Source organism: Petromyzon marinus, chromosome 51, assembly GCF_048934315.1.
Source record: "Petromyzon marinus isolate PM22_M1 ecotype Great Lakes invasive population chromosome 51, UKy_Petmar_22M1.pri1.0, whole genome shotgun sequence".
NCBI lineage: Eukaryota > Metazoa > Chordata > Hyperoartia > Petromyzontiformes > Petromyzontidae > Petromyzon > Petromyzon marinus.
In genome coordinates, this window is record NC_133717.1 from 9,794,940 (window position 1) to 9,817,940 (window position 23,001).

Here is a 23,001-nt window from a genome sequence, read left to right on the forward strand (position 1 = left end):
AAACCTATCCATAATCATCCTATATTATTGCACACTGATTCATGATTCGTTTTCTTTGGGATAGATTGTCGTGTAGGTTTGATGTCATTTCTTAACTACAACCCTTCACCACCCGACACAGCCAATAAAATCGAGTTGGCAATTTGGCAAATATGCCAACTGCTGATTCAGGTTAAAGTTTGTTTTCATGACATACCTACATTATCTAACCCAAAAATCTACTCATTATGAATCATATTGGTCGTTAAAGCTAACTTATAAAATTCATTATTGCAACCCTATATTCCTATGAACGGGCGTATGACTGGGAAAAAAAAAAGCATTCATACAACAACAATAATAATGGCAAAATAATTCCTCGGAACAGCGTTCCGGAGTGTTCCGGCTGAAATTAAGCAGAACGAGTGGTAACCGCTGCCATGTGCTCAGGTCCGCGTGTGGGTCACACCGTGGATGGGCGAAGCAAACCCTTCGCAGTGGGTGGAATGCGAAATGAGTTTCAGTCAGTGGTCTCGCGTGTGCAGCATGAGCGCCGCCCGTAAAAAAACAAAAAAAAGTGACAAAACACACACGCGCGCACACACAACAACGTAATCAGAGAGCAGCACATGCGGAGATTGGGGAAACGACCGAGAAGAGCATGCAGGAATTTAATAAATAAGTTGGGGGCAGCGGAGGAAGACGGCAGGATGAAAGCCCCTTCAAAGTGATTCCTGGGACACACACCGGTTTTGTCTGACCAAGGCTTTGGATTAGGTGGGGTGGGGGGAAATGAGTGGGGTGGCGGCCGGGGAGGGGGGGTGAAACTCGGAATGTACAATAACAGTACGAGGCAGATCCATCTTAATACCATTTTTGGCATTTTTCCCCAGGATCGGCTTCATTGTGCACTTGGCATCATCGCGTCACTCAGACGAAGAACACATTCGCGGAGCAATGCAGCCCTTGGTGTTGGGGGAATGGCTCGCGGAAGCGGACATCACAGAGCTACCTCTGAGAGCTCTTCGAGTGGCTTCCATTCCACACAGTAGGGGGCATAACTTTTTCATAACCCACTCTGCATATGAGGGTATTGTTTACCTTTATGAAATGCAAACCAATGTTTGTATTCTCAGAGCTGGAATTTTGCCAAATTAAAGGTAGCATTAAATAGAATGCAATGGGGGTCCTGTTTCTTCGTTTGTACAGCCATTAGTGACTGGGTTGAGACCATCAACTCACTGCAGTTGAGAACCAAGTTTAATCACAGACAGCTGCCTTGATTCAAATCCAGGATCTCAGCAGTGCGAGCTCAGCGCTCTGACATTTGAGCCGCTTCTCCTGCATATTGTTCGTGACACTTATGGGTAGAGATTACCCCTTCCACCCACTTGAGACATTAAGAGACACTGCTAGCTTTGCTGCTGCTGCTGCTGGCGCGAGATACTGCCTCGCTTCTGCACGGCAGAAATAAATGATAACGCCACAAATAGAACCGTCCACCGCCCCGAGTCAAGTGCACACGATAATAGGCGACACTAAACTATTACTGTCCATTAGCGAGGTGACCGGCAGTGGCACAGCGCATCAAACTAGACACTTCATAAATATTTATACGACTATATTCTCACCTCGACCGAGGCGTCTGGCCAGCATGGATTGCTAAGGCCAACTGTGCCCTAGAGGGGGCTTTCTAGAACTCCCTCTGGTGGACCATCCCTGCCACCAGCAGTGAGGTGAGCAAGCAATTTGCAGGTCAGCACCGTGAACGATTTGACTCGTTCTCAAAAAAAGTGTGCAGGGTCGTACATGAAGGCGTAACGTTTGCATGAGTTATGATCATTTCGCCACAATAATAATCGTGCAATCCTTGGTCAACTCACTGCTGAGCGAAGGCTTCGTCACGCCGCGTTGGGCAAAACGGAGGTTGTCCGACCACCCTTCACCAACCTGCTTAGTGCAGGTTGGTGAAAGGTGAGAAGGGGCAAGACCGGTTCAGATATCACACCGGGTCTTGGCTGCAGTGTTAGAACGATAGGTTGTAAATGAGGATATCACCCGCTACGGATGTGAGCCATGGGCCGGCGTGGAGCTCGGGTTGATGCCGTTCATCGCGCAGTCAACTAACCACTGTGCCACTGGTTCATCCCCAATAATACAACAATCGCATAAAATCCGCAAGCATTTGTAAATTCATAATAGTAATAATAAGAAAACACATACAATCATCAACATATTACATCTACCTACGAAACATGTTCAGGCTGTCTTAACGGTTTATGATGAAAATTTTTCTGAATCTAACAATTCGTGCAATATATCTTATCAAATGACTGACTAATATGTGACAACGTCAGTTTTATTTTGGTAGTTTTTAGGCATGCCTTCCGCTTTTTTGTCTGTCTGACCAGACATGTAAAAGTTACCACTGAGCAGTACCTAAGTTAACCAAGTAAATGTTTCTTATCCCATGCAGCTCAAGGGGTGCTTGATTCAGGAAAAAATATCAGCTCAAATTTAAATGCACTATAATCAGATATCAGCCCACATTCGTATCCTCTCTCTATCGATGCTTACCCGACCACATCGATATTTTCGTACGCATTTCATTTGTTTATCTCACTTTCTACATTTCTATATATTCTGTCACTTAAACAAAATTGTATTACTTGAAAGTGTCAGTGGGAGCGCGCCCCGCAAATAAATAATTTCAACCCAGGTGCCCCCAACAGACCAAGTGACACACCGCCGGGACCCAACGTTGTCCACGTACCTCTTTCATCAGCCACACTGCACCCGAGCAGAGCATGCCAAGCCAGCAAACACACGAATACTACCCGCATGGTTAACGTCCTCTTATCAGCTCATGGAGATTTCAATTCACTCGGCTCGGATCGCCCGGTCGTGGCCGCTTCGGAACGGGGACGAGCTCAGATCCTGCACGGTCGTCCCGAGCCAGGAGAAACAAAAAAAAAGATCTGGGCGGGGACGCAGCTGGGATTGCACTGAGCTGCCGGAGTGGGGGGGAAGAAGGAAAACCAACTTGGGGAGGAGGAGGAGGAGGAGGGGGGGGGCGCCGTTTTAGGGACTGGGAGAGGCTTTAGGATTGTCCCGTAGTACAGAAACTCCGGCATCAGCTGGGGGAATTTTTGTTTCCGAAAGTTTTTTTGGGCTGGGCAGGGTGGGCCCGTTGCATTGGCTGCTTGGCAGAGAGCCAGCCCTGACAGGGCACCGTGGGCTCGCAAAGTGTGAAGGCGGCGCCGCGATCGTGTCTACTTGTAAATCGGGACGCAGAGCTGCTGACGATCAATTCGATTCCGCCGCACTGGACTTGCAACACCACCTCTGGACATTTGCTCGTCGCCCGCCGCTGTGAAGCACTCATGCCAGCATCGCTTGGTCCGGTGATGGATGTTCCCTCCCGTGCGCATGGCAGACTTGCATACTTGCAGAAAGCAGCAACGTGTCCAAGAAATCCTGCGCTCTTGCAGCGTGCACCGAGGAGAAGGAATGCGCGCTGTTGACTTTGAAATTAAAATCCGCCAATAGGCCGGAAGCTTTGACGAACTTTTATTTTTCTTCGCGAGGCCGATTTAATAATATACATTTTTTGGTTAATATATTTTTCTTTAATTAGGACAAAAAAAGCTACAAACTGTTCATCATCCCCGAGGTCACACTTGAGTGCCCGCTGTGTATAATCCTGGCGAAGCTGCTTCTGATATACGCGATCAAGTGGCAGTCTCATTAAAAATTACCCAGATTAAAATCTCTCCATTTAACGCCTTCTGTTCGGTGCATGATTGCCCAGTGATGGCAACTAAAGCTCACCTGCAACTGCTCTTCGTGATTTCAATCATGCGCGTGTGTCTTCATAATAAATGCGTATCTCAAATCGGCTTGGGTTATACTTCACAGCTTATTGATTACAGCCTCAAGACTCGCAGCACCCTGCGTTTCAACTTGCAGCATGCACTGTGCTGAATTTAACATGCACACGTCTCTGATTAATTATCAATGGTCGAGATAAATGGATTGGGTTGCCTAATAATAACAGAGCCCGTATCGATTAGTACACTGCACAGCTAGCCTGCATGCTATAGATCGGAATTGAGGTTTGGTGATGAACGAGTTTAGCACCAATTCTTTATAGAGCGAAAATTCACAACATTGTAGGCAACGCGAGCGCAGCGTTGTAGCCAACTAGGCAATGAACAAACAATCATATAAAGAATCGAGGGACCCAGACCGCCACTGCACGATCATGTATGAAGAATATTACAAAAACAGGGGTCCAGCAAAAGCAAATCGCAACGGCAGTGGAAGGAACGGATTGAAAGAGGCACTCTAAACATCAGAGGGGGGATACGGTGATCGTCAACGGTGGGGGACTGCTGTGTCACCGCTATTGCTGGCAATTCGTGGACCCAGTGAAATATGTTAAAGGCGGCTGGATTGAGGGGAGGACGCAAGAGATGGCCCTACATGTGTTACCATTTTCAATCCTTCACACAGAGACACTCTGCTTCCAGCACATGTCACATTTGAAGAATGGGAAGAGAGCTCAGAAGTGTTCGAAACTACGCTAAAATGTTAATGATTTTTTTTAGCCATGGCTTTTTCGCCATAGGTCAGAGGTCATCGCTGGTACATTTCGGTGAGCATGAGCCCTTACTCCGCTTTGTACGACAACAACTACTCAAGTGCTGTGACTGCCAGACTGACGCACTCACAAACAAAGTTTATTAAAATGTAGATGTATACAACTCACTGCTGCTGCATGTTCGAGACTTTTTACAGACATTTGCATGAATGTGCATATGTAGAACTTCTTTCGCCCTGTACGTAGTCAACCGTGCTCACCCGTGGACCTCTGTGCAATTTGGATCGCCTTCACATACACATGCACACACCTGTGTATACAGTTCATACCGTATATCATTAATGCGCAGCTATCTTGTCTGCATTCTCTCGCGCAAGTGCAATACTGCAAAGCGAAATAACAATCAAGTTTCTATTATTAATATTACGCAGGAACGCTAAAGTATTTTGTAAATTCAGGCATTAAAAGTTGCAGAACAGAAAACTCGGGTGCACGCCCACCAACCGCACCGCTCATCAGACCTTGCAACCTTCCCTACGAGCCCACAATCTACCGCGCAGAGGTTCTTTATGTAACAATTTAGCTTCCCCGTCTGCACTTCAAAAATACACGGAGCATTAAAAACGTTAAAAAAGAGACTTTCACTGGTGAAGGACACGCCATTAGCTAACCTTCCTGCCACGGGGGTGACACCGATATTTGGCGGCGTTAGGGGGATGTGGCCTGGTTGGGATTGGCCCTGGTGCGAGGGGGGGTGAAAGCCCCCCCCATTGATAGCCTGGCATCTGGGCCCCTTCTGCCTGTGGGCCCCAGTGCAATTGGATTGTCTGAACAATTGATAATTAATTATGCCATGGTTGGGGTGAACGGGGTGGAATTGTTACATTGTTAATGGACCGTGTATTTAGGTTTTTTATGTGCAATGTAAAACCGTGTGTGCTCGTGACGCATGGATCAAACACCTCCGATTAGCACGGTCGGCTACGCACGGTGCGAAAGAAGTTTAACGTACATACAAAAAAGATGGATACGAGGACAATAACAAGTAAAGTTCTACAAAAGCTGAAACGTGCACGTAGAAGCATGGTTTGAATTAGGAAGAGGACCACATTGATTGAAAGGCATAAGCTAGTTAGAAACATCATATTGACTGTGAAGAAAATTAAGTAGGCTTCATTCAGCAGGACGTGTAACTCTAGGCGATGATGGCCTGTGGTCGAGAATAATTACGGAGTAGCAGCCAAAGAAGTGAAGGTGCCAGAGAGGCCGTAAACCGCGGAGGTTGATCAATGAAATCAGCCGGTGTGCAGGCGCGCAATGGATTGTTGCAGGACTGTGAGGAATGGCAGCAGCATGGAGAGCCCTTCATCCAGCAGTGGATAGAGAACGGCTGAACATGATGACGAACGATCACACAGTAGATACTTTTTACTGGTTAAAACATTCAATCAGATGGCTACGCTCTGTCCTCCAAGCTAGTCGTTGTGCTCGGGGATTTTTTATTTTTTTATGGGGGGCTTGAATATTGGACAGCTTCATAGCTCGTCGGATTCCTTCAGTGTCAATAAATATTATGATTCTGAAATATGTTTGCGCCTTCCAAGCCTACCAGGTACAGAGAGCGACGGCTTCCCACTCAGTGGCGTTGCTATTGAACGTGCAGGCGGTGCAACTGCACCAGAGCCTCGTGGGTCACAGGGGCCCAGGTGCCGAGGTACAAAGAGAGGGAAATGGACAGTGGTGGCGGGGAGAGGGAGGGCCTTTAACACCTTGCACCAGAAACCATGCTTCCAAATTTACCCCCCTCGGACACTGTCGATGGCTTTCCTTGACACATCAAATGAGGTGCGAAATCCAAATGGCGCATTCAAGTTGGCCTGACAGACTATTGAAATGTTATAGCCCCCTTTCGTGGAGTCTGGCTGCCCTCTACTTGCAGCTACACTCACTGCAGCCAATACAATTAGCTTGGGATGAATTACGCGGTGGGGTTGACTACGCATATGCCCGTAATCCAACGCTGCGGAGGCGATGTTGGTGGATCGCGCAATGCCGTGAGACTCCCTTCGAGGTGTCCATACCCCGGTTTGCCGGGAGAAGGCGGTAGGGCAAAAAAATATATGGGCTCCATCTGTTCCGTCTGTATGGGATAGACTGTTTCGCCCTTGCGTATGTGGGGTTTTCTCTGGGTGCTCCGGTTTCCTCCAAACATGGAAAACACTCATCAATTGGCCGATAACACCTTAATATGTGGAGGACCGCAGAGTTTGCGAAGATTGTTGGCTCAGTGCGTGGCTTCTGCCTTCCCGCTTGTCTGCAGTTTCTCGCGTCTCCGAGTCGTTTCTCTGTCTGAGAATAATAATTGTGATGAGTTATCAATTAATACTGTGCGACGTATTAAGTTGAAATTATAGTTAATTTCTCAATGCAACTGCATCTCAAAATGTGCTTCATGGGGTAAATCGAGGTGTATATATGCCGTGCAAGTGGAGCGGTCGTGCAGTGGTTGGTGGCCAATACTGGTGACCTAGTGCCCTGGATTCGACCCCCAGCCACAGTTAACAATCAGTGGTGATTGATGCCAAAACTGATCCTTGGCCCCTCCTGTACCAACCTCACTGACAAAAATGGTGAAATATCAGAATGTTTATTTAGACTGGAGGAATCCTATGAGCTATGTTTCACAGATGTCCAGTAGTGTGCAGTAGTCCAGTCGTGGTGAAATATGATGAAACAATCCCCACGGATTTTCACGGAATGGAAAGTCTTTATCCAGCTGTGGATTGACGAAGAGATGCAAATTCTTAGCTTTAATAATGCTCTTGCATTGTTTATTCGTAGTTTACAAACATTTAAATAATTGATAATTAATTATACGTACAGTAAATATTATGGTAACCTTGAATCGCACTGAATGTGTGCAGTAGCTGGGCAGATTGTTGTATCGCAGGACTTAGATATGAAAATAGCATGGGAAGGCCTTGGCCTAGCAGTGGATGGATCATGGCTGATGATGATGCTGTGTATAAACTTTTACTTTGATGTGACCCACATCATCTGTATGCTTTTCCTTACGCTCCTATACAGAACAGTTTGGCTTCTTAATGTGGTATTCATAAACTAGGGTTTACATCATGTCTGTCCATGAACAGCCAATTCAAGCCGACTCGAGTGCACTTGCGTTGGCTTGTACTTGAGTTGAAGGGCAAATCAAGTTGATCAAAGAAAAGTGACGTTTCTATGATGAATCTAAGTTGCTCCAGTCATCACGTGAGTTGGGCAAGTCTTTCCCATAAATACTTCTGAGTTAAGAGCATTCCCAGAAATGCTTGCGAGTCAAGGTCAAGATTGCACTGTTTTTAAATTTAATTACCGCCACCCACGACATTTTTTAAACAGACGTACTTTGCAATGTATTTCGCTCCGCCGTGAATTCTCACCGAGGGAATTTACGCCAGCCCATGAAGCGGAATTGTTTCCGGTTGAATATTTTTTTTTTAAAACACGAAAACGCGGTGACATGGCCTAGCGTAAGGGGGTCGGCAAAACTGCGGCTCCGGAGCCACATGCGGCTCGTTTAAGGGAATGCTTCGCGACGTTGTTTATGAAGGATCACCGTCTCGCATTCGAAAAAAAATGGTCCTTCTTGTTATTTTGGTTGCTGACCCCTGGCCGAGCGGTAGCACATTCGCCGCTTACTGCAGGTGTCATAACCGCAATAGCATGCGCCGTTAATGACCCCGTGGTGTCATTCGCTAGAGTAGGCCATTCTATTCTTTCGATTTAAAGCTTTCGTGACTGCAATGATTCATCTTCTTTGGTTTTTTCGGTAAAGTCACGTAGAATGAGAATAAAATAATAAATTGATAAAATAAAATAAAATAACACAATTTTTATCAATTTATTATTTTATTCTCATTCTACGTGACTTTACCGAAAGAACCAAAGAAGACATTCTATTCTTGTTCGTGGCAATACGTTCAGGAGCTAAATTCCAATGTCGAGGTCCGTCAGCCACGAGAGGGCTTCAGAAGAGGGAGTTCACGCAGTGTTGCTGTTTCTCCTCCAGAATTCAGTGGTTTACGATGTGGTCCATAGTTTGGGTTGCATGGCCACGATCGTACATTTTTGCCTGTCTTTCAATTTAAATTGTGAAGGACATGTTGGCATTTACCTGTTGATGTTCTGATGCAGTTGATGGTTACACCAGCGTCTTCGAGGTTTGCCAAAGCCAGGAAGTGCGTTGTTTGGGGTCTCGAATGAGGTGTTTTATTATTCGGGACGTCTGCGTTGTTGCACTCTCTCTGCCAGCATTCTTCCGGATCTGGGTGAGATCCTAGGATGGTGACAGCACGATCCCAGAAAGGAGGATAGGGACAAGAGCTGGCGGCGAGGTACATTGTTGAGGTCTTGGTTGATGGGTAGGTTGTCATTGGCAAGAAAACGTGTAAATTCCATTACAGTTTGCATGTCTCCGTGGATATTTGTGGCAGAATATTCACCAGAACAGGCAGCCAGGGGATTGGTGTCGGTTTCAGTGTTCATATTATAATGTGCATTGTGTTATTTAATTATGCATTGAGCAGTTTTGTGTACGAACTCCCGGTCTAGGCTATCGCATTACACTTACGTGACCAGGAGTCTGAAACCAAAAATCTAATTCTGTAAAAAAAAAACCTCAATATTTAAAGAGCCTCAATGCCACGTGGCGAATACGAGATTGGTGGGTCCTTAATAAACAACGTCACGAAGCAGTCCTCAAAGAGCCGCGTACGGCTTCGGAGCCGCAAGTTGCCGATCCCTGGACTAGATCAACGAGAGGGTGGCAGTTCACAGCACATCAGCTGAGGCCTCAAGGTCCTTCCTGCACCTTTCTGTGGCAGGGCGATTGTATATGGGCGTCAGAGTCCAAAGTCGGAATTTACACCGCAAATCACTCGGTTGGGACTATACACAGCAATCATCACCCTTTACTGGTAGACTAATGCCCCAGGGGGGCTATTGTAAGTGAGAATATCGTGGTCTATTGACTTCTCACCTGGTTAAACAAAACAAATGTGAACTTAAACTTGAGAGAGGCTGTGGGTCATTGACATCTGTGAAAAAGAGCTTTATAGGTCATCGGATTCCTCTAAAATAAATAAAGATTCTGATTCTGAAGTTGGTTTGGGCGAAGACACGTGGCTAGAAGGGATCGTGATGGCATGTGGTCGAGACGAACGAAACAGTGGAAGCCAAAGGGGAGATAACACGCTCAAGAGGACATAGTGGCTGGGAAACATGAAGGCTTCTTCACAATTCTGGATAATCGCCTGATGAAGCTGGTTGTTGTAATCACCAGCGAAACGTCGTAATTCGAATTGTAAATGTTGCGGTCTGTTCACATGTCGGGTGGTGGCGGGTTTAACGACACACAAATATTTACGCGATCTCACCCCGAAAACAACCCCCTTTAGTTAGGTTAGAGGCCGTCCATAAATGACGTCACGCACCTAGGGGGGGGGGGTCAGACATTTGTGACGATGTGTGACGAGGGGGGGGGTGGGTGAGAAATGTGACGACACATCAAAATGCGCAACTTTAAATAAATATAGACGACACGTTCTACTTAATGAAATAGACTTTTTAATGTTTTCTCCTACAACATCAGAGTGCAGCGCCACATTAAATATGCACTACAATGACAATAGTTTAAAGCGATTTGAAGCATGTTTTATTTGGGGGGGAGGGGCGGCAGCGCTTTGTGACGTCATATTTGAGGGAGGGTCTGACTTTCTGTGACGCTGTGTGACGAAGGGGTGGGGTCAAAAATCGTCCAAAATCGCGTGACGTCATTTATGGACGGCCCCTTAGTGGCTCCTATTAAATTCGTTGTCGAGTTTCTTCCGATCAATGTTTTCAAGAAACGTCTGAAGGGCCTTATCTATCTGTTTGGGTCAGGCTTTCGTGCAGCCCTGAGGCTTGGCTCACGCGCCTCGTGAGTTGTCGACTAGTCTGCAACATCTGGCGCGTTATAAACGTCATTACCATCATTGACATTTCGATTTAAAGCTTTCGTGACTGCAGGGATTCATATTCTTGGTTCTTTCGGTAAAGTCACCACGTAGAAAAGGAAATAATGGTTTTCACACCTGATGATGATTGCTTGTGTTGCAATCGAAACGTCGTGAGAATTGTATTGTTGTATTTGTATTATTTTGTAGTATTTCCCTTCTACGTGACTTTACCGAAAGTACCAAGAATATCATTGCCATTATCAAACACCGCCGGTTTACCTGTCAACCCCTTATCAGTGCCCTACCTTACTACAGACCAATTCAGACCTTATTAGTCACCCCGTAACCCCTTATAAATCTCAACGTTCATCCTACAAAGTCCCATCACAAGGGAGAAACACAAACAAAATAGACACGATTCTAGATTTTAAGTTTTCGTGACTGCAAGGATCCATACTCTTTGGTTTTATTCGGTAAAGTCACGTAGGTAAAATAATAATAATAATAACAACTAAATTTTGATTTAAAGCTTTCGTGACTGCAGTAATTCATATTCTTAGCTCTTTCGGTAAAGTCACGTTGAAGGGAAACAATAAAATAATAAAATATATATAAAACAATAAAAATTCTCACGACGTTTCGACCATAACACAAACGGTCATCATCAGGTGATGTCGCGCCCGAAACGTCGTGATTTAATTTAGTTGTTTTCATTTTTATTTAATTAGTTTTTTTTTACCTACGTGATTTTTAAGAGCTAAGAATATGAATTTCACACCTGATGATGACAGTTTGTGTTATGGTCGAAACGTCGTGAGAATTTTTATTGTTTTATATATATTTTTTATTATTTGATTGTTTCCCTTCAACGTGACTTTACCGAAAGAGCTAAGATTATAGCTACCATCTTCTTTGGTTCTTTCGGTAAAGTCACGTAGAATGAGAATAAAATAATAAATTAATAAAATAAAATAACACAATAAAATCCTCACGACGTTGATGAAGGCCACTTGTGTTGTGGCCGAAACGTCGTGAGAATTTTATTGTGTTATTTTATTTGATTAATTTATTATTTTATTCTCATTCTACGTGGTGACTTTACCGAAAGAACCAAAGAAGATGAATCCTTGCAGTCACGAAAGCTTTAAATCGAAATGTAGCTACCACTTTGACCGCCGCCGGTTGCTGTTTGCTGTGCGTCCCGGCCCACCCCCCTCCCTCCCACCCTCCTGCCAACCTGCTTGGCTGAGCTCGTGTTGTGGTTACTCTGTCGCTGTTGTAGCTGCTGCTGCTGCTTTTGTTGTTGTTGAAAGCGGCGGCGGTAGTGGTGGTGGTGGAGGGAGGGAATCCCAAGTTGCGCGGGAAACCGTTGTACGTGACGTCACGGCAAGCGCGGGGCGGGTGGAGGGGGATATCCCCGGTGGCGCGCGCTGCCCGAGCGCCTCATCGCAGCTGATGAAGCCGCCTGCTCAGCGCGACTCTCGCCACCGCCGCCACCGCCGCCGCCGGGCGCAACGGTAAAGCTTTCCACGTCGAACCTCGTCTTTCTCCGCTCTCCTCACCCTCCTCCTCCTCCCCCCCCCCCACACACACCGCCCTCTCTCTCTCTGTCTCTCGGCAACTCGGTCGCCCTTTGCCGAGTTTCGGCGCGCTCGACGGCTATCGCCCTCACGGCTCTCGCTCTCACGGCCTCACACGGTTGCCATGTTTACGCATGAGCGTCGCAACGGGCCTAGCTGCGCGGGAAAACCTTACGCTTTTCCTAGGCCGCTTGCCCGGCCGAGGTGCCTCAACCCCCCCAGCCCCGCGCTCCCTTCTCTCCCGCGGTGGGGAGGTTTCGGCGTCTCCAACAGGGGTCGGTCTCAATACGTTGCTCCCACCTCCCCAAATATTGAGAATGGTTTCGCTTTTTTGTTTGTTAATTTTCTGGCTGCCGTTGTCTCAAGGTGATTCTGTACCGAGAGGCCCCTTCCCCCCTTTTAACGCCCGCCAAGGAGATGGAGCGATTTAATAAGCTCGCGCGGATTGACAATGTGGCTGTTGCTGATGGTGATATAATAATTCTATAAGGTTTGGGTCGATTTTGAGAAACGGCGCGGACTGTGTTAATGGCTTTTAATTAACCGTGTACTGTATAAATACATCACATCGACTGTTAAAGACAACGTAACTGGGAGTGCCCGTCTTGATTTGACTGATTTAAAATTAACGAGTCAAGCATCCCAATGCAGGACTGTCTTGAATCCATCCTGATTAAATACATAGGACGTTGGGATCACAGTAAAACGTCGCATATCTGACTTGAGTATAGGCGTATAATATGTCAAAATACATTACACGTTAGGCAATTATAGCTTCGCCGTGTACAAATGCTGCGCTGGTGTGGTCGATTAATTGATCAGGGCAAGTATGTGACGGGTCGGATTTGTAACGTACCGCATGCAATTCCTCGTGTTAAGCTGCCAATAGTCACGCGCGTTTTGAAGTGTCGGTAAATCGGTGGCTGCCCTAGTAACGCAGAGCTGTGCGCCTGTTGTTAATGAACCCACTTCATTGCTCGCAGAGTAAACAAATGGTTGGTTTCGCATAGTTTTCCGTAGACAGCGCCTCCCCAGCAACTGAAGGCTACGGCAAAACGCAATCAAATCGCCCCGAACTGGACAATTGTGAAAAAGTATAAATACATATTTTTATTCTGAACTGTTTTGTCCACACGTGAGCGAGTAATATGCGAAACAAGGTCCCCCAAGTTTAGAAGTGTGTTAAGGCTTTTTTTTTCTCGTCATTGTTGTGGCTGACTTTTGGTGCTGTCAGTTATTTGAAACAATAGATTTGTTCATCACCAATGGCCTTGAAATGCTTTTTGCTATTGTTGTCGTTGTGAAGTTACCACCTCTTTTCCATATTAAACAGCATTTCATGATTGTAACGACAAATCGTGTATTCACACACGTGCACGGATAATAGTCATAGATATTATGGTAACGGATCAGATGAGTTATCCTGTAATATGTAACTCTTCTGAAAGCATCTCCATGCTGTGTTAGTTGTGGGGTTTATTTATTCCGACATCACCACACTGGTCAATGCAGTTTGGTAAAGGTGGACTGGGGATAGGACCGATTCAGATATCACTTGCCGGTGACGTTAGCCATGGTCGGAAATGGAACTCAGGTTGCTAGCTTAATAGCGCAGTCCACAAACCAATGCGCCGCTGTTCCACCCGACATAAACAATGCAGAACAGTGTTAAAGATCGTGAGCACACCACGAATAAACCTCAGTAAATTAAACTTGTGAACTATGTTAATCAAACAATACCATGTTAATTACTTGATTGGCATGCTTAAACTAACATGTCTAATTTATGAAACCCTCTATGTACAGTATCGATTGCATTGGGTGTTTCGGAGAGATGATTTCTAGTGTATTAATAATTACTCATGCCTGTGTGTGTGTGTGTGCAGGGGTGGATGAAAAATGTTCAGCGTTTTTGCTAACTGCTGCAGCTGGGTTAAGTGGAAACGCAAGCCTATGAGGTAATGTACACCAGCGCTGGATATATTGTATACCTCCAGCACTGTATGCACGTTTTGCTCCGCTTGACTATCATGTAACTGTGGATGCCTGTACACTGTTCACCCCCCATACGTCCATGCACTCTACCACTCATTAGTGCCTGCCGAAGAGGTATATTTATAAAGATATTTAAAATATATAGTATTGGCTCATCCACTTATTGTGATGTGGATAACATACGCCGAAATTGGTCCGTAACTTCATTTCACAAGGCCTGCGGCTACGGGAATTCTACTACTTCGAAACGGCCCACAAATTATATTTATTTATCACTGCAAGCATATTAGCTGCACTAATTGGGTAATAGAAGGACATATTTTCTACATGGCAACATTGTGTTTTAGGGTTAGTGTGTTCAGTCACATCTGTCACTCTAATGGCTTCTTGAAGAGCCAAAACAGACTGGCAGTGACACACTCTGGATAACTGATGCCGGTCATAACCTTCTCAAACCACAGCTGTGTTGGAATTTTTGGAATGCCAACTGGCCTGGCTACAAAAAATAAACTTAAGCCCATTTAAAAAAACCTACAGCCAAAGCCTAAAAACTTGAAATATTGCCGTCTGCCACAAAAACAATATCCAGACGGGGATATTAGAAAAGCTACACGTGATGTTGCAATCATAAATACAACTATTGAATGAGTTCATCAGAACTCTGCACGAAGAAAACATTGGGAAGATGTCACTGCAGATTTGGATTTCAATCACTCCAGCCCTAAAGCCTGGCAGCGCCATGAGAACCTAGGTGCCCTCAAAGCCAACAGAATACAGACCGCCAAAAACTACAAAAGAACACTGTGGCTTCCCACATGTTGTCCTGCTCAAAGACACCAATGGACAAGTTCATGAAACAAGCTCTCCGGAAACGACTCGCCATCACCTTAGGCCAACTACCGCAAGCATTAAATATAACAGCCCACAGGGCCAGACAATCCAGTAAGGCACCAGGATATACATGTAAATGGCTGGTGACCTGAGTTCTTAAACAATCTGGAACTTTATAGACAACAGTGGCTTGCAAACTTCTTCACCGTCATGCACAGGACAGGCAGTACTCCAAAGACATTAAAGCAAGCCAAAGTCTTGGCCATTCTCTCTACAGCTACTTGCCAATATCCTTCTTGTACTCTACCTCTAGACTTTTGGGACATGCCATAGTTGCCAGACTTTTCCTAATAGTTACTGCGAACAGATCATTGCCTTCACAACCCACAGCATCAACAGAAAACCGAGACAACAATGATTTTGACCTCTGCTGCCTATGACACCATTCGGGGTTATGGCCTGCTGCTGAAGATGGCCAAAAGCACTGCATGGAATTCCACTGTACACTGAATCGACACACTCTTTAGCAACTGAACCTTCAGGGTAAACTTTGCTGGTAAACACAGCCTTAAGGGAATGATTAAAATGCCCCCCTCAAGGCTTGGTACTACCATCGTCACTATTTAACATATATATGTGACCTGCCATGTACATTATCTCGCAAGTTCATATATGCAGATGACATAGCCCTTGCTGCACAGGGCATAACTTTGATAATATTGCCAGAATGAACACCTCGTTCAAGATCCAAACATCATACCTTTTGGCTTTGATATTCCTCGAAGACACTGGTATACCATCAACCAAAACAGAACATCAACCGGCCGATGCGCTCATCTCCATTAATGGGAAATTAACGACAAGCCACAATGCAACTGTGGTCAAGCAAACCAAACGATGGACCTTATAGTAAACCACTGTGGTCTGCGCTCCTTCAATGGAGGAGTAGCAAAACTACATGAACTCTCTCCTGAAGCCGTCTCATGGTTAACAGATCATGACATTGGGATTTAGCTCCTGAATATTGCCATACGCTTCAACAAAACAGTGGCAGAAGTTACTGAGGTGTGTGCATTAATGATGTGTTGATGAAAGGAGACGGTTCCCAACCTTGGCAAAAACCTATAATGCTTAAGCTGCTTTTGTTTCTGATTCATAGTGCTGCAAGTGCTCTAAACTGTTGGTATCTAACCTCTCGTGCAGGGATGTAACCTTGGTCATGCTTGGATTGGACAATGCTGGGAAAACCGCTGCTGTCAAGGGGCTACAAGGAGGTATAATTTAAGAGCATTCAGCCACAGTTACCCATTTTACAATTTGAACATCAACTCATGAACAGAGAGTCAGTTTAATACGAGCTGTGTACTGCCTTTGCTGGCATTGACAACCAGTACACAAACAGTACAACAAAGCAGTGCTTAGAGACAGTGGGCACTATTTCCACGAGAGGGCGCTATTTTTATTTACATCGTTGCTGAGCATAGGCCCAAAGCCTAAACCTCTAACGGTCAGCAACAAACAGCACTTTTAGAATTGTAACAGATAAAGCGTTAACACGTGTCTTGCATTGATCAAGGTTATGAGAGCTTGCGAAAAAAGATAATTGGAGGGAATTCCCAACTTTAGCAAAGGAAAGAAGCAGGAAGTGTGTTGGCCTGAAGGCTCTTGGTTGAACAGTATGTTTTTAGAAACTGTAATAATCCACATTCCTTGTCACAGCTGGGTAGTTGAGTGCCTTATGAATTAATAATTTACTGCTTCTTTAAAATGTTGAGTCCAAGAAAACAACAGGGTTTTTTTTTCAACGGAAATAAATGCTCAAAAATAGCACCACTGTTTTAGAGATTTTATAAAGAAGATGTTATTTGAATTCAGGACTTTCTATATATATTTTTCCCCTTTGTCTTTCCACATTTATAATTCCCTCTTTTATCGCTACTGTGTCTCATTCGCAAATTAGACTTGTCTTAATGGGCTATCACTTGCTCATAAATATAGTTATTGTATATATATAGTGTCTGAGCTAAATGTGAGCTTTAAAACGCAAAGGTTAAATTACCAATGGTTAATGTGAAAGGTTGCATTTGACTAAATCACCCAGAATGTACCTGATCTCAGAAGCTAAGCAGCTTGTGAGCCTGGATATTGCTTGGATGGACATCCACGGTGTGCAAACTAGGTTGTGGGCAACAGGGCACTGCAGCAAAATACATTGCAACTTTTTGCACCCACATTTATGCCCCCTGCTTTCACCAATGCACACTTATGAGCGTGGTGAAGCATCCTCAAATAACCCCCACGGTCTGCATGGCGTGGGGAAGCCCTCATCCAGCAGTGGATTGACAAAGGGCTTTACACACACCTACACATGTGTGTGGCTCTTCTCAGTGAACTTAAAAATAAAGTTTTTTTTTTATTACGGTTGCAAAGCACTGGTTCAAAATACCCAGCAGCCAGCAACAAGCAGCACTTTAAAATTGTAATAACAAGAGGTGATACATTTCTTGAATTGATGGACTGGTGAATTACCAATTAATTACCAATGGGTAATCTGAAAGGTTATTTGGGAAAATGTTGTCTTTTGTTATTTGATTAAAAAACATAAGATGTAAATTCTCACATCCAGAGGACCTCAAGGACATCACCCCTACAGTGGGCTTCTCCAAGGCGGAGATGCGCTTCGGCCGCTTTGACGTTACGGTGTTCGACCTGGGCGGAGGGAAGCCCATCCGGGGCATCTGGCACAACTACTTGGCAGAGGCTCACGGCGTGGTGTTCGCAGTCGACTCAAGCGATACCGAGCGGCTGCAGGAGGCGCACGAGACGCTGTCGGCAGTGCTGGTCGACCCGCGCGTCGCCGGCAAGCCCCTGCTAGTGTGAGTGTTCGCACGCATGCACGCACTCGCCATACATCTCTCCACGTCACACTAAACTATACATCTTTTTTTATTTTACCAGGAAAGGCCCACTAAGCTATATAGTTCTTTCTGAGAAGCGACCTGGCCACAAATGATAGCTCAACAAAGCGGCTTATCACGTGGAAATTTATAGCAGCCAGATACTCTAAACACTTGTTTATTCTAAATGTGAAGGGAAAAACCAGAGGACCCGGAGAAAAATCCACGTGACCACAGGGAGAACATGCAAACTCCACATATACAGGTGTCAGGGTCGGGATCGCCTCCACGACCTGCATACCAGGCAAGATAGTTATCATCGTATCACCGTGGTGCCCCTGTACTGACACCAGGGTAATTTTTGGGTGGCGTACTTCAGTGCTAGCTTGCAAAGCCACTGTCGCACTACCTTGCTTTCTCAATGTTTCCATTAATCGTTCCAGTTTTTATTGGAATGGTCGTCATGGTCAATCCACTGCTGGATGCAGGCCTCCCAAAGCTGCTGCTGTGATCGCTCAGTCTCGCGATAATTATTTGCGTTTTGTTCCTGATTATGCTGTCTATCAATTCACGAGATGGAAATGTAAATTCGGAACTCTCGCAGAGTTATAGAGAATGGCCCACAGAAGACAATGCAACAGAGCTACCTCTGGTGGACAAAGTAAGGGCAGCACCTTTCTGCCCACTCTGCTACTAAGAATAATGGTTACCACGTGGCTGTCAAACTGATATTTTCACAATCCAGGCAGTACGAGTGAGATGAAAAATAATTGCTCATTGAATTCTGACACCGAATTGTGACAATTCATTAACTTACAGGCAGGATGATCATTGTATGCCGAATAATGATTATGTCTGTAGGCAAGAACATTCTACTGGTAGGAACCTCCTGGTTACACCAGCCCACAGGGGATTATTGTGTCCGTCCGTCGTGCATCCAAAAATGGGAGGGGTGGGGCTGGGTGGAGAGGGGAGGGTGGGGAGGGGCTGGGTGGGGAGGGAGGGGCTGGGTGGGGCTGGGTGGGGAGGGAGGGGCTGGGTGGGGAGGGTGGGGCTGGGTGGGGAGGGTGGGGCTGGGTGGGGAGGGTGGGGCTGGGTGGGGAGGGTGGGGAGGGTGGGGCTGGGTGGGGAGGGTGGGGCTGGGTGGGGAGGGTGGGGAGGGTGGGGCTGGGTGGGGAGGGTGGGGCTGGGTGGGGAGGGTGGGGCTTGGTGGGGAGGGTGGGGCTGGGTGGGGAGGGAGGGGCTGGGTGGGGAGGGTGGGGCTGGGTGGGGCTGGGTGGGGAGGGTGGGGCTGGGTGGGGAGGGTGGCGCTGGGTGGGGAGGGTGGGGCTGGGTGGGGAGGGGCTGGGTGGGGAGGGTGGGGCTGGGTGGGGAGGGTGGGGCTGGGTGGGGAGGGTGGGGCTGGGTGGGGAGGGTGGGGCTGGGTGGAGGGTGGGGCTGGGTGGGGGATGGGAGGGGTGGGGCTGGGTGAGGAGGGGCTGGTCACCCCGTGGTGCCTTTATAAAACTCAACGTTTAACCTACTCACGCCGGCTTGTGCCCGCGGCATATTTGCGGAATACACCACGCCGCCGTTGACCCTGGCCATTGACCGAGCAACCCAACGTTCCTACCAGCTCCCTCCGCAGGAATGTGTTGTGTCTAAGTTGTAATATGCATAATACAGGTAGTTTGTGAGCCCAATAGGTGTTTGAGGGACCCCATAAACACTGGCAGAGTAGAGTGGTGAACTTTAGGGTTAAGGTGTTGGAGACAGGAATAATTATGTATTAATGTATTGCGAACATATCCAGATTTAAGAAAACAGCTATAGAGACACATTTGACCTTTGACTGCAGGTACATGCAGAGGATGCTAGGAATTGGAGTAATGTTTTGAATGTGAACACAACTTAGCAAAAAAAACAATTGTAGATGTCATTGTGAAGAGAAAGTTGTGATGAGTCAAGATACAGAGGATGACAAGCTACAGAGGCATGCATTGAAGTGGTTCGCGACCAAAGAAAACCTCAAGTTAGATGATGTTAGTGATGGCTTTAGGGCTTCTTCATCCAGCAGTAGATTGATCATGGCTGATGGATGATGACCATGAGTCTAGAAGTAGTGTATTTAGCCAGAGCAAACATCGCTGTGGATATATAAGGTCCACATTATTGTCAGTGGGGAGATATTCATGAGCTTATTTGCATGTGCAGCATCATCATTGCCAAGAAGTTGATGAGAGATCTATTTTTCTGCCAGTACTTCACGTGAAGTAATCCAAAGCTTGTTTTGTGAGATTGGCAGGCAAGTGAAGGCTGACAAGAACATTTCCTCACATTTCTTTCAGACTTTGTCATTCTATTTAAACACATTTCTGTAGTTAAAATGATGATTACGAACTCGGCGTGCAAGCTGAGCCAGTCTGACTGGGTAATTTAAATGTTATCTTCTGGAACAATGATCCATGATGAACCCTGCCAGGCCTGTATATTTTTGCCATTTAATCTTAACCATTGATCATTACACTGCTGGATGAAAGCCTCACGACATCTTCCGATCATGTCGGTTGTTTGAGCATACTTCACGCTGGTCAGTGCAGTTTGGATAAAGGGTGGCTCACAAATGATGAATATATCACTCGTCACCAATGGAGTCGAACAGAGGTCGCCGGGGTTCAGAGTGCAAAGTTAGCATTTGAGCTTAAAAAGGGACAAAAGTTGGAATGTATTCCTTCTTTACAACTTTATTCACACGATCGTAATATAGAAAAATACGTTTACATATACTGTTAGCATGCTATATACATACAATGGTATTTAAATGCAGCAAGGAATGCAGTACGAAAATGGAGTTTCCCCACTGGTAATGACACATTGCTATTTTAATTCGCATAAACGGTACGGTGCAGTGCGTTTTCTGAAGCCAAATGTGAGCAGCAGCACGGGATTAAACAAGTTGAATAGGTTGCACTAGTAATGCTCTCTACACTAAAGAACGTTTTGGGGGGAAAAAAAACTCTCAAAGTAGAATCCAACTTCAAGTTGCTAGCTTACTTTTGCGTGGTGATGCACAGGTGGGGTTAGTTAAACGTGTGAAGAAAAACAAGATAGCATTGTGCCCATTTCGTTCGTGTGAATTATTTTATTTTGCATAGGCTGAACAAAATTATTGCCAGTGAATGGTATTGCATTTGTATTTACATGTATAAGTTGAAAGAGTTGTCAATTATTTTAAAAGAAATTAACTTACGGTAATAACAAGAAAGCGTACAAAATACAGTGATGGTAAAAATAAATATGCCAAGAACTGACAGCCTGTTTGGGAGCCAGCAAAACCAATTAACACATGCCTTTATTTGTAAATCCCTTATCAGAAGCTTAACAGTGTGAGATCTTCACTGTTGGTGGACTCACTCAAGTTGCTTAAGCATGTGATGCCACATTATTATGAACCTTAAGCAAGTGATGCTACATTATTATGACTCTTATGCAAGTGATGCCAAGATAATAAGCAAGTGATTATGAACCTTTCCAATGTTAAAGAACCAGGATATGATGGGCAGTGGGCCTAACTAAAAGTTGGCAAATCTCTCTGAATATTTGTTTGAATCAATTAGTTTAAATGCAGTGTGCATCTGCTGTTGGTGTGATAAGCCAACAGAGTTGAGCTCAGAAGGAGTTAATCCAAGTGGACAGGAATTATTTAACATTGCAGTTCTTAATTTAAACCTTTATTACAACTCATCTAATGATAGTACAAGGAACATCTTCCTAGCATCTTTAATAAGGCTATATTAAACAACACAAAGCATACATGTGAAATGAACACTGAAGAATTGAAGCTTCCAGTAAGGCTTAGCCAGTCTGCATTTGATATTTTTTTGTTTTTAGCATTTCATTAAAAAATATATACATATATAATGCTGGATTTTACAAACATTCAACTGTTAATGTGGATTCAGTTTGACTGCATAGAAATTCCTAGAATTGCACAGCTACGTCATCCTTTTTGTTGACAGTCAAGTTGACCTGACAATAATTACTCTGCACGACAAACACACTTTATCTTGAAAACATTTACGGCGACAACTGCATCTCGCGACAGTCGTAGCCTACTGCCAAAGAGGAAATAATTGAAGTGGCCCTGCAGCAAAGCAGGCATCCAAATTCCCACCAGTGCATGAAGAATGCATGCAGTAATTAAGCATGCATGTTTCTGCCTCAGACAAACATGCACTCAGGGGGGTAAAACTGAGTTAACAATTAAACATATTAATTAGCACGCAAACTCCTGCAGACAATCGTGATCCGAGCGGTGGTCTTCTGGGTTAGGCCACGCATTGAGATTTTTATTATTTTGAGATTTTGCCGCACTGCTGCGGGGCACCTTCAGGAGTTGAACTTCAACAAATCCTGAATATGCCCCAGAGGTAGTGCATGGTGACGCTTGCAGAGAAGACATACTCAACATGTGGAATAACCTGGAGTAACATATTCCGTGGAAACCAGCCGGCGAACTCTTAATAGAAAAAAAGCTTTCGCTGGGCCGGGAGGGTTGTAAGTCAGCACGTGGGAGACAGGCAGAATTCGCAGCAGACAATGTCAGCGGAAGGTTGGGGGGCGTGATCCGATCTTCCGCGGGGTCAGCTAAAAGCGTAGATAACGTAGCGGAGGAGGGCAGGTGTTAACTGTAGCAGCAGCAACAGCAGCAGCGCAACAGTTTCCGGAACGGGTTCCGGTTCTGGTACTTGATGGCCTTCTGGAAAGTCTCATTGGCCTGCGCAATGTAGTCCTGCGTGTTGGTCACCGTGTTCTCGATGTTGTTGACCATCTCGCCCTGCTCTTCCACCAGCAGTGCCATCTAAGGGTGAGTGGGAATGTGGGGGGCAAACAAACTAAGAGTTACTTGGCTGATGAGACTATGCAAATCGAAACCGGTAAAGGAATTTCAGCTTAAGCAAATGCTAGCGGGATAGGAGAATGATGAACTAAACGCTAATCGTATTTCTATGTTGCGAGGTATAGTGTTGTCCATTTATTTATTATTCAGTTAATTTCTTAATTATTTTATTTCAAGACATTGAATCAATTACTACCTGCAGATCATAATTCTGCACCTCGGATTAGTACGGTTGGCTACG

General features: G+C 45.4%; 3 protein-coding genes across 10 annotated transcripts in view; 1 reads left to right on the top strand and 2 right to left on the bottom strand.

Moving 5' to 3' along the window:
- Positions 1 to 3,002, bottom strand: part of LOC116953431 (fibronectin type III domain-containing protein 1-like) — a 77,493-nt gene extending 74,491 nt beyond the window's left edge. For 3 of the 4 annotated variants that reach the window (XM_076074959.1, XM_076074960.1, XM_076074958.1), the window contains exon 1: positions 2,753 to 3,002. In XM_076074959.1, the coding sequence (XP_075931074.1) occupies positions 2,753 to 2,822 (70 nt within the window). In that variant the 5' untranslated portion in view covers positions 2,823 to 3,002. The remainder of the gene's footprint in view (positions 1 to 2,752) is intronic. The other variant, XM_032973634.2, reaches the window with a different exon arrangement.
- An 8,919-nt stretch (positions 3,003 to 11,921) lies between these two features.
- Positions 11,922 to 23,001, top strand: part of ARL13B (ARF like GTPase 13B) — a 48,733-nt gene continuing 37,653 nt past the window's right edge. Inside the window, exons 1-4 of the mRNA XM_032973584.2 lie at positions 11,922 to 12,095; positions 14,045 to 14,116; positions 16,188 to 16,258; positions 17,611 to 17,860. Coding sequence (XP_032829475.2) covers positions 14,058 to 14,116; positions 16,188 to 16,258; positions 17,611 to 17,860 — 380 coding nt within the window. The 5' untranslated portion in view covers positions 11,922 to 12,095; positions 14,045 to 14,057. The remainder of the gene's footprint in view (positions 12,096 to 14,044; positions 14,117 to 16,187; positions 16,259 to 17,610; positions 17,861 to 23,001) is intronic.
- STX11 (syntaxin 11) overlaps positions 20,585 to 23,001 on the bottom strand; it is a 49,301-nt gene continuing 46,884 nt past the window's right edge. For all 5 annotated transcript variants that reach the window (XM_076074963.1, XM_076074962.1, XM_032973586.2 and 2 more), the window contains one exon: positions 20,585 to 22,721. In XM_076074963.1, coding sequence (XP_075931078.1) covers positions 22,545 to 22,721 — 177 coding nt within the window. In that variant the 3' untranslated portion in view covers positions 20,585 to 22,544. The remainder of the gene's footprint in view (positions 22,722 to 23,001) is intronic.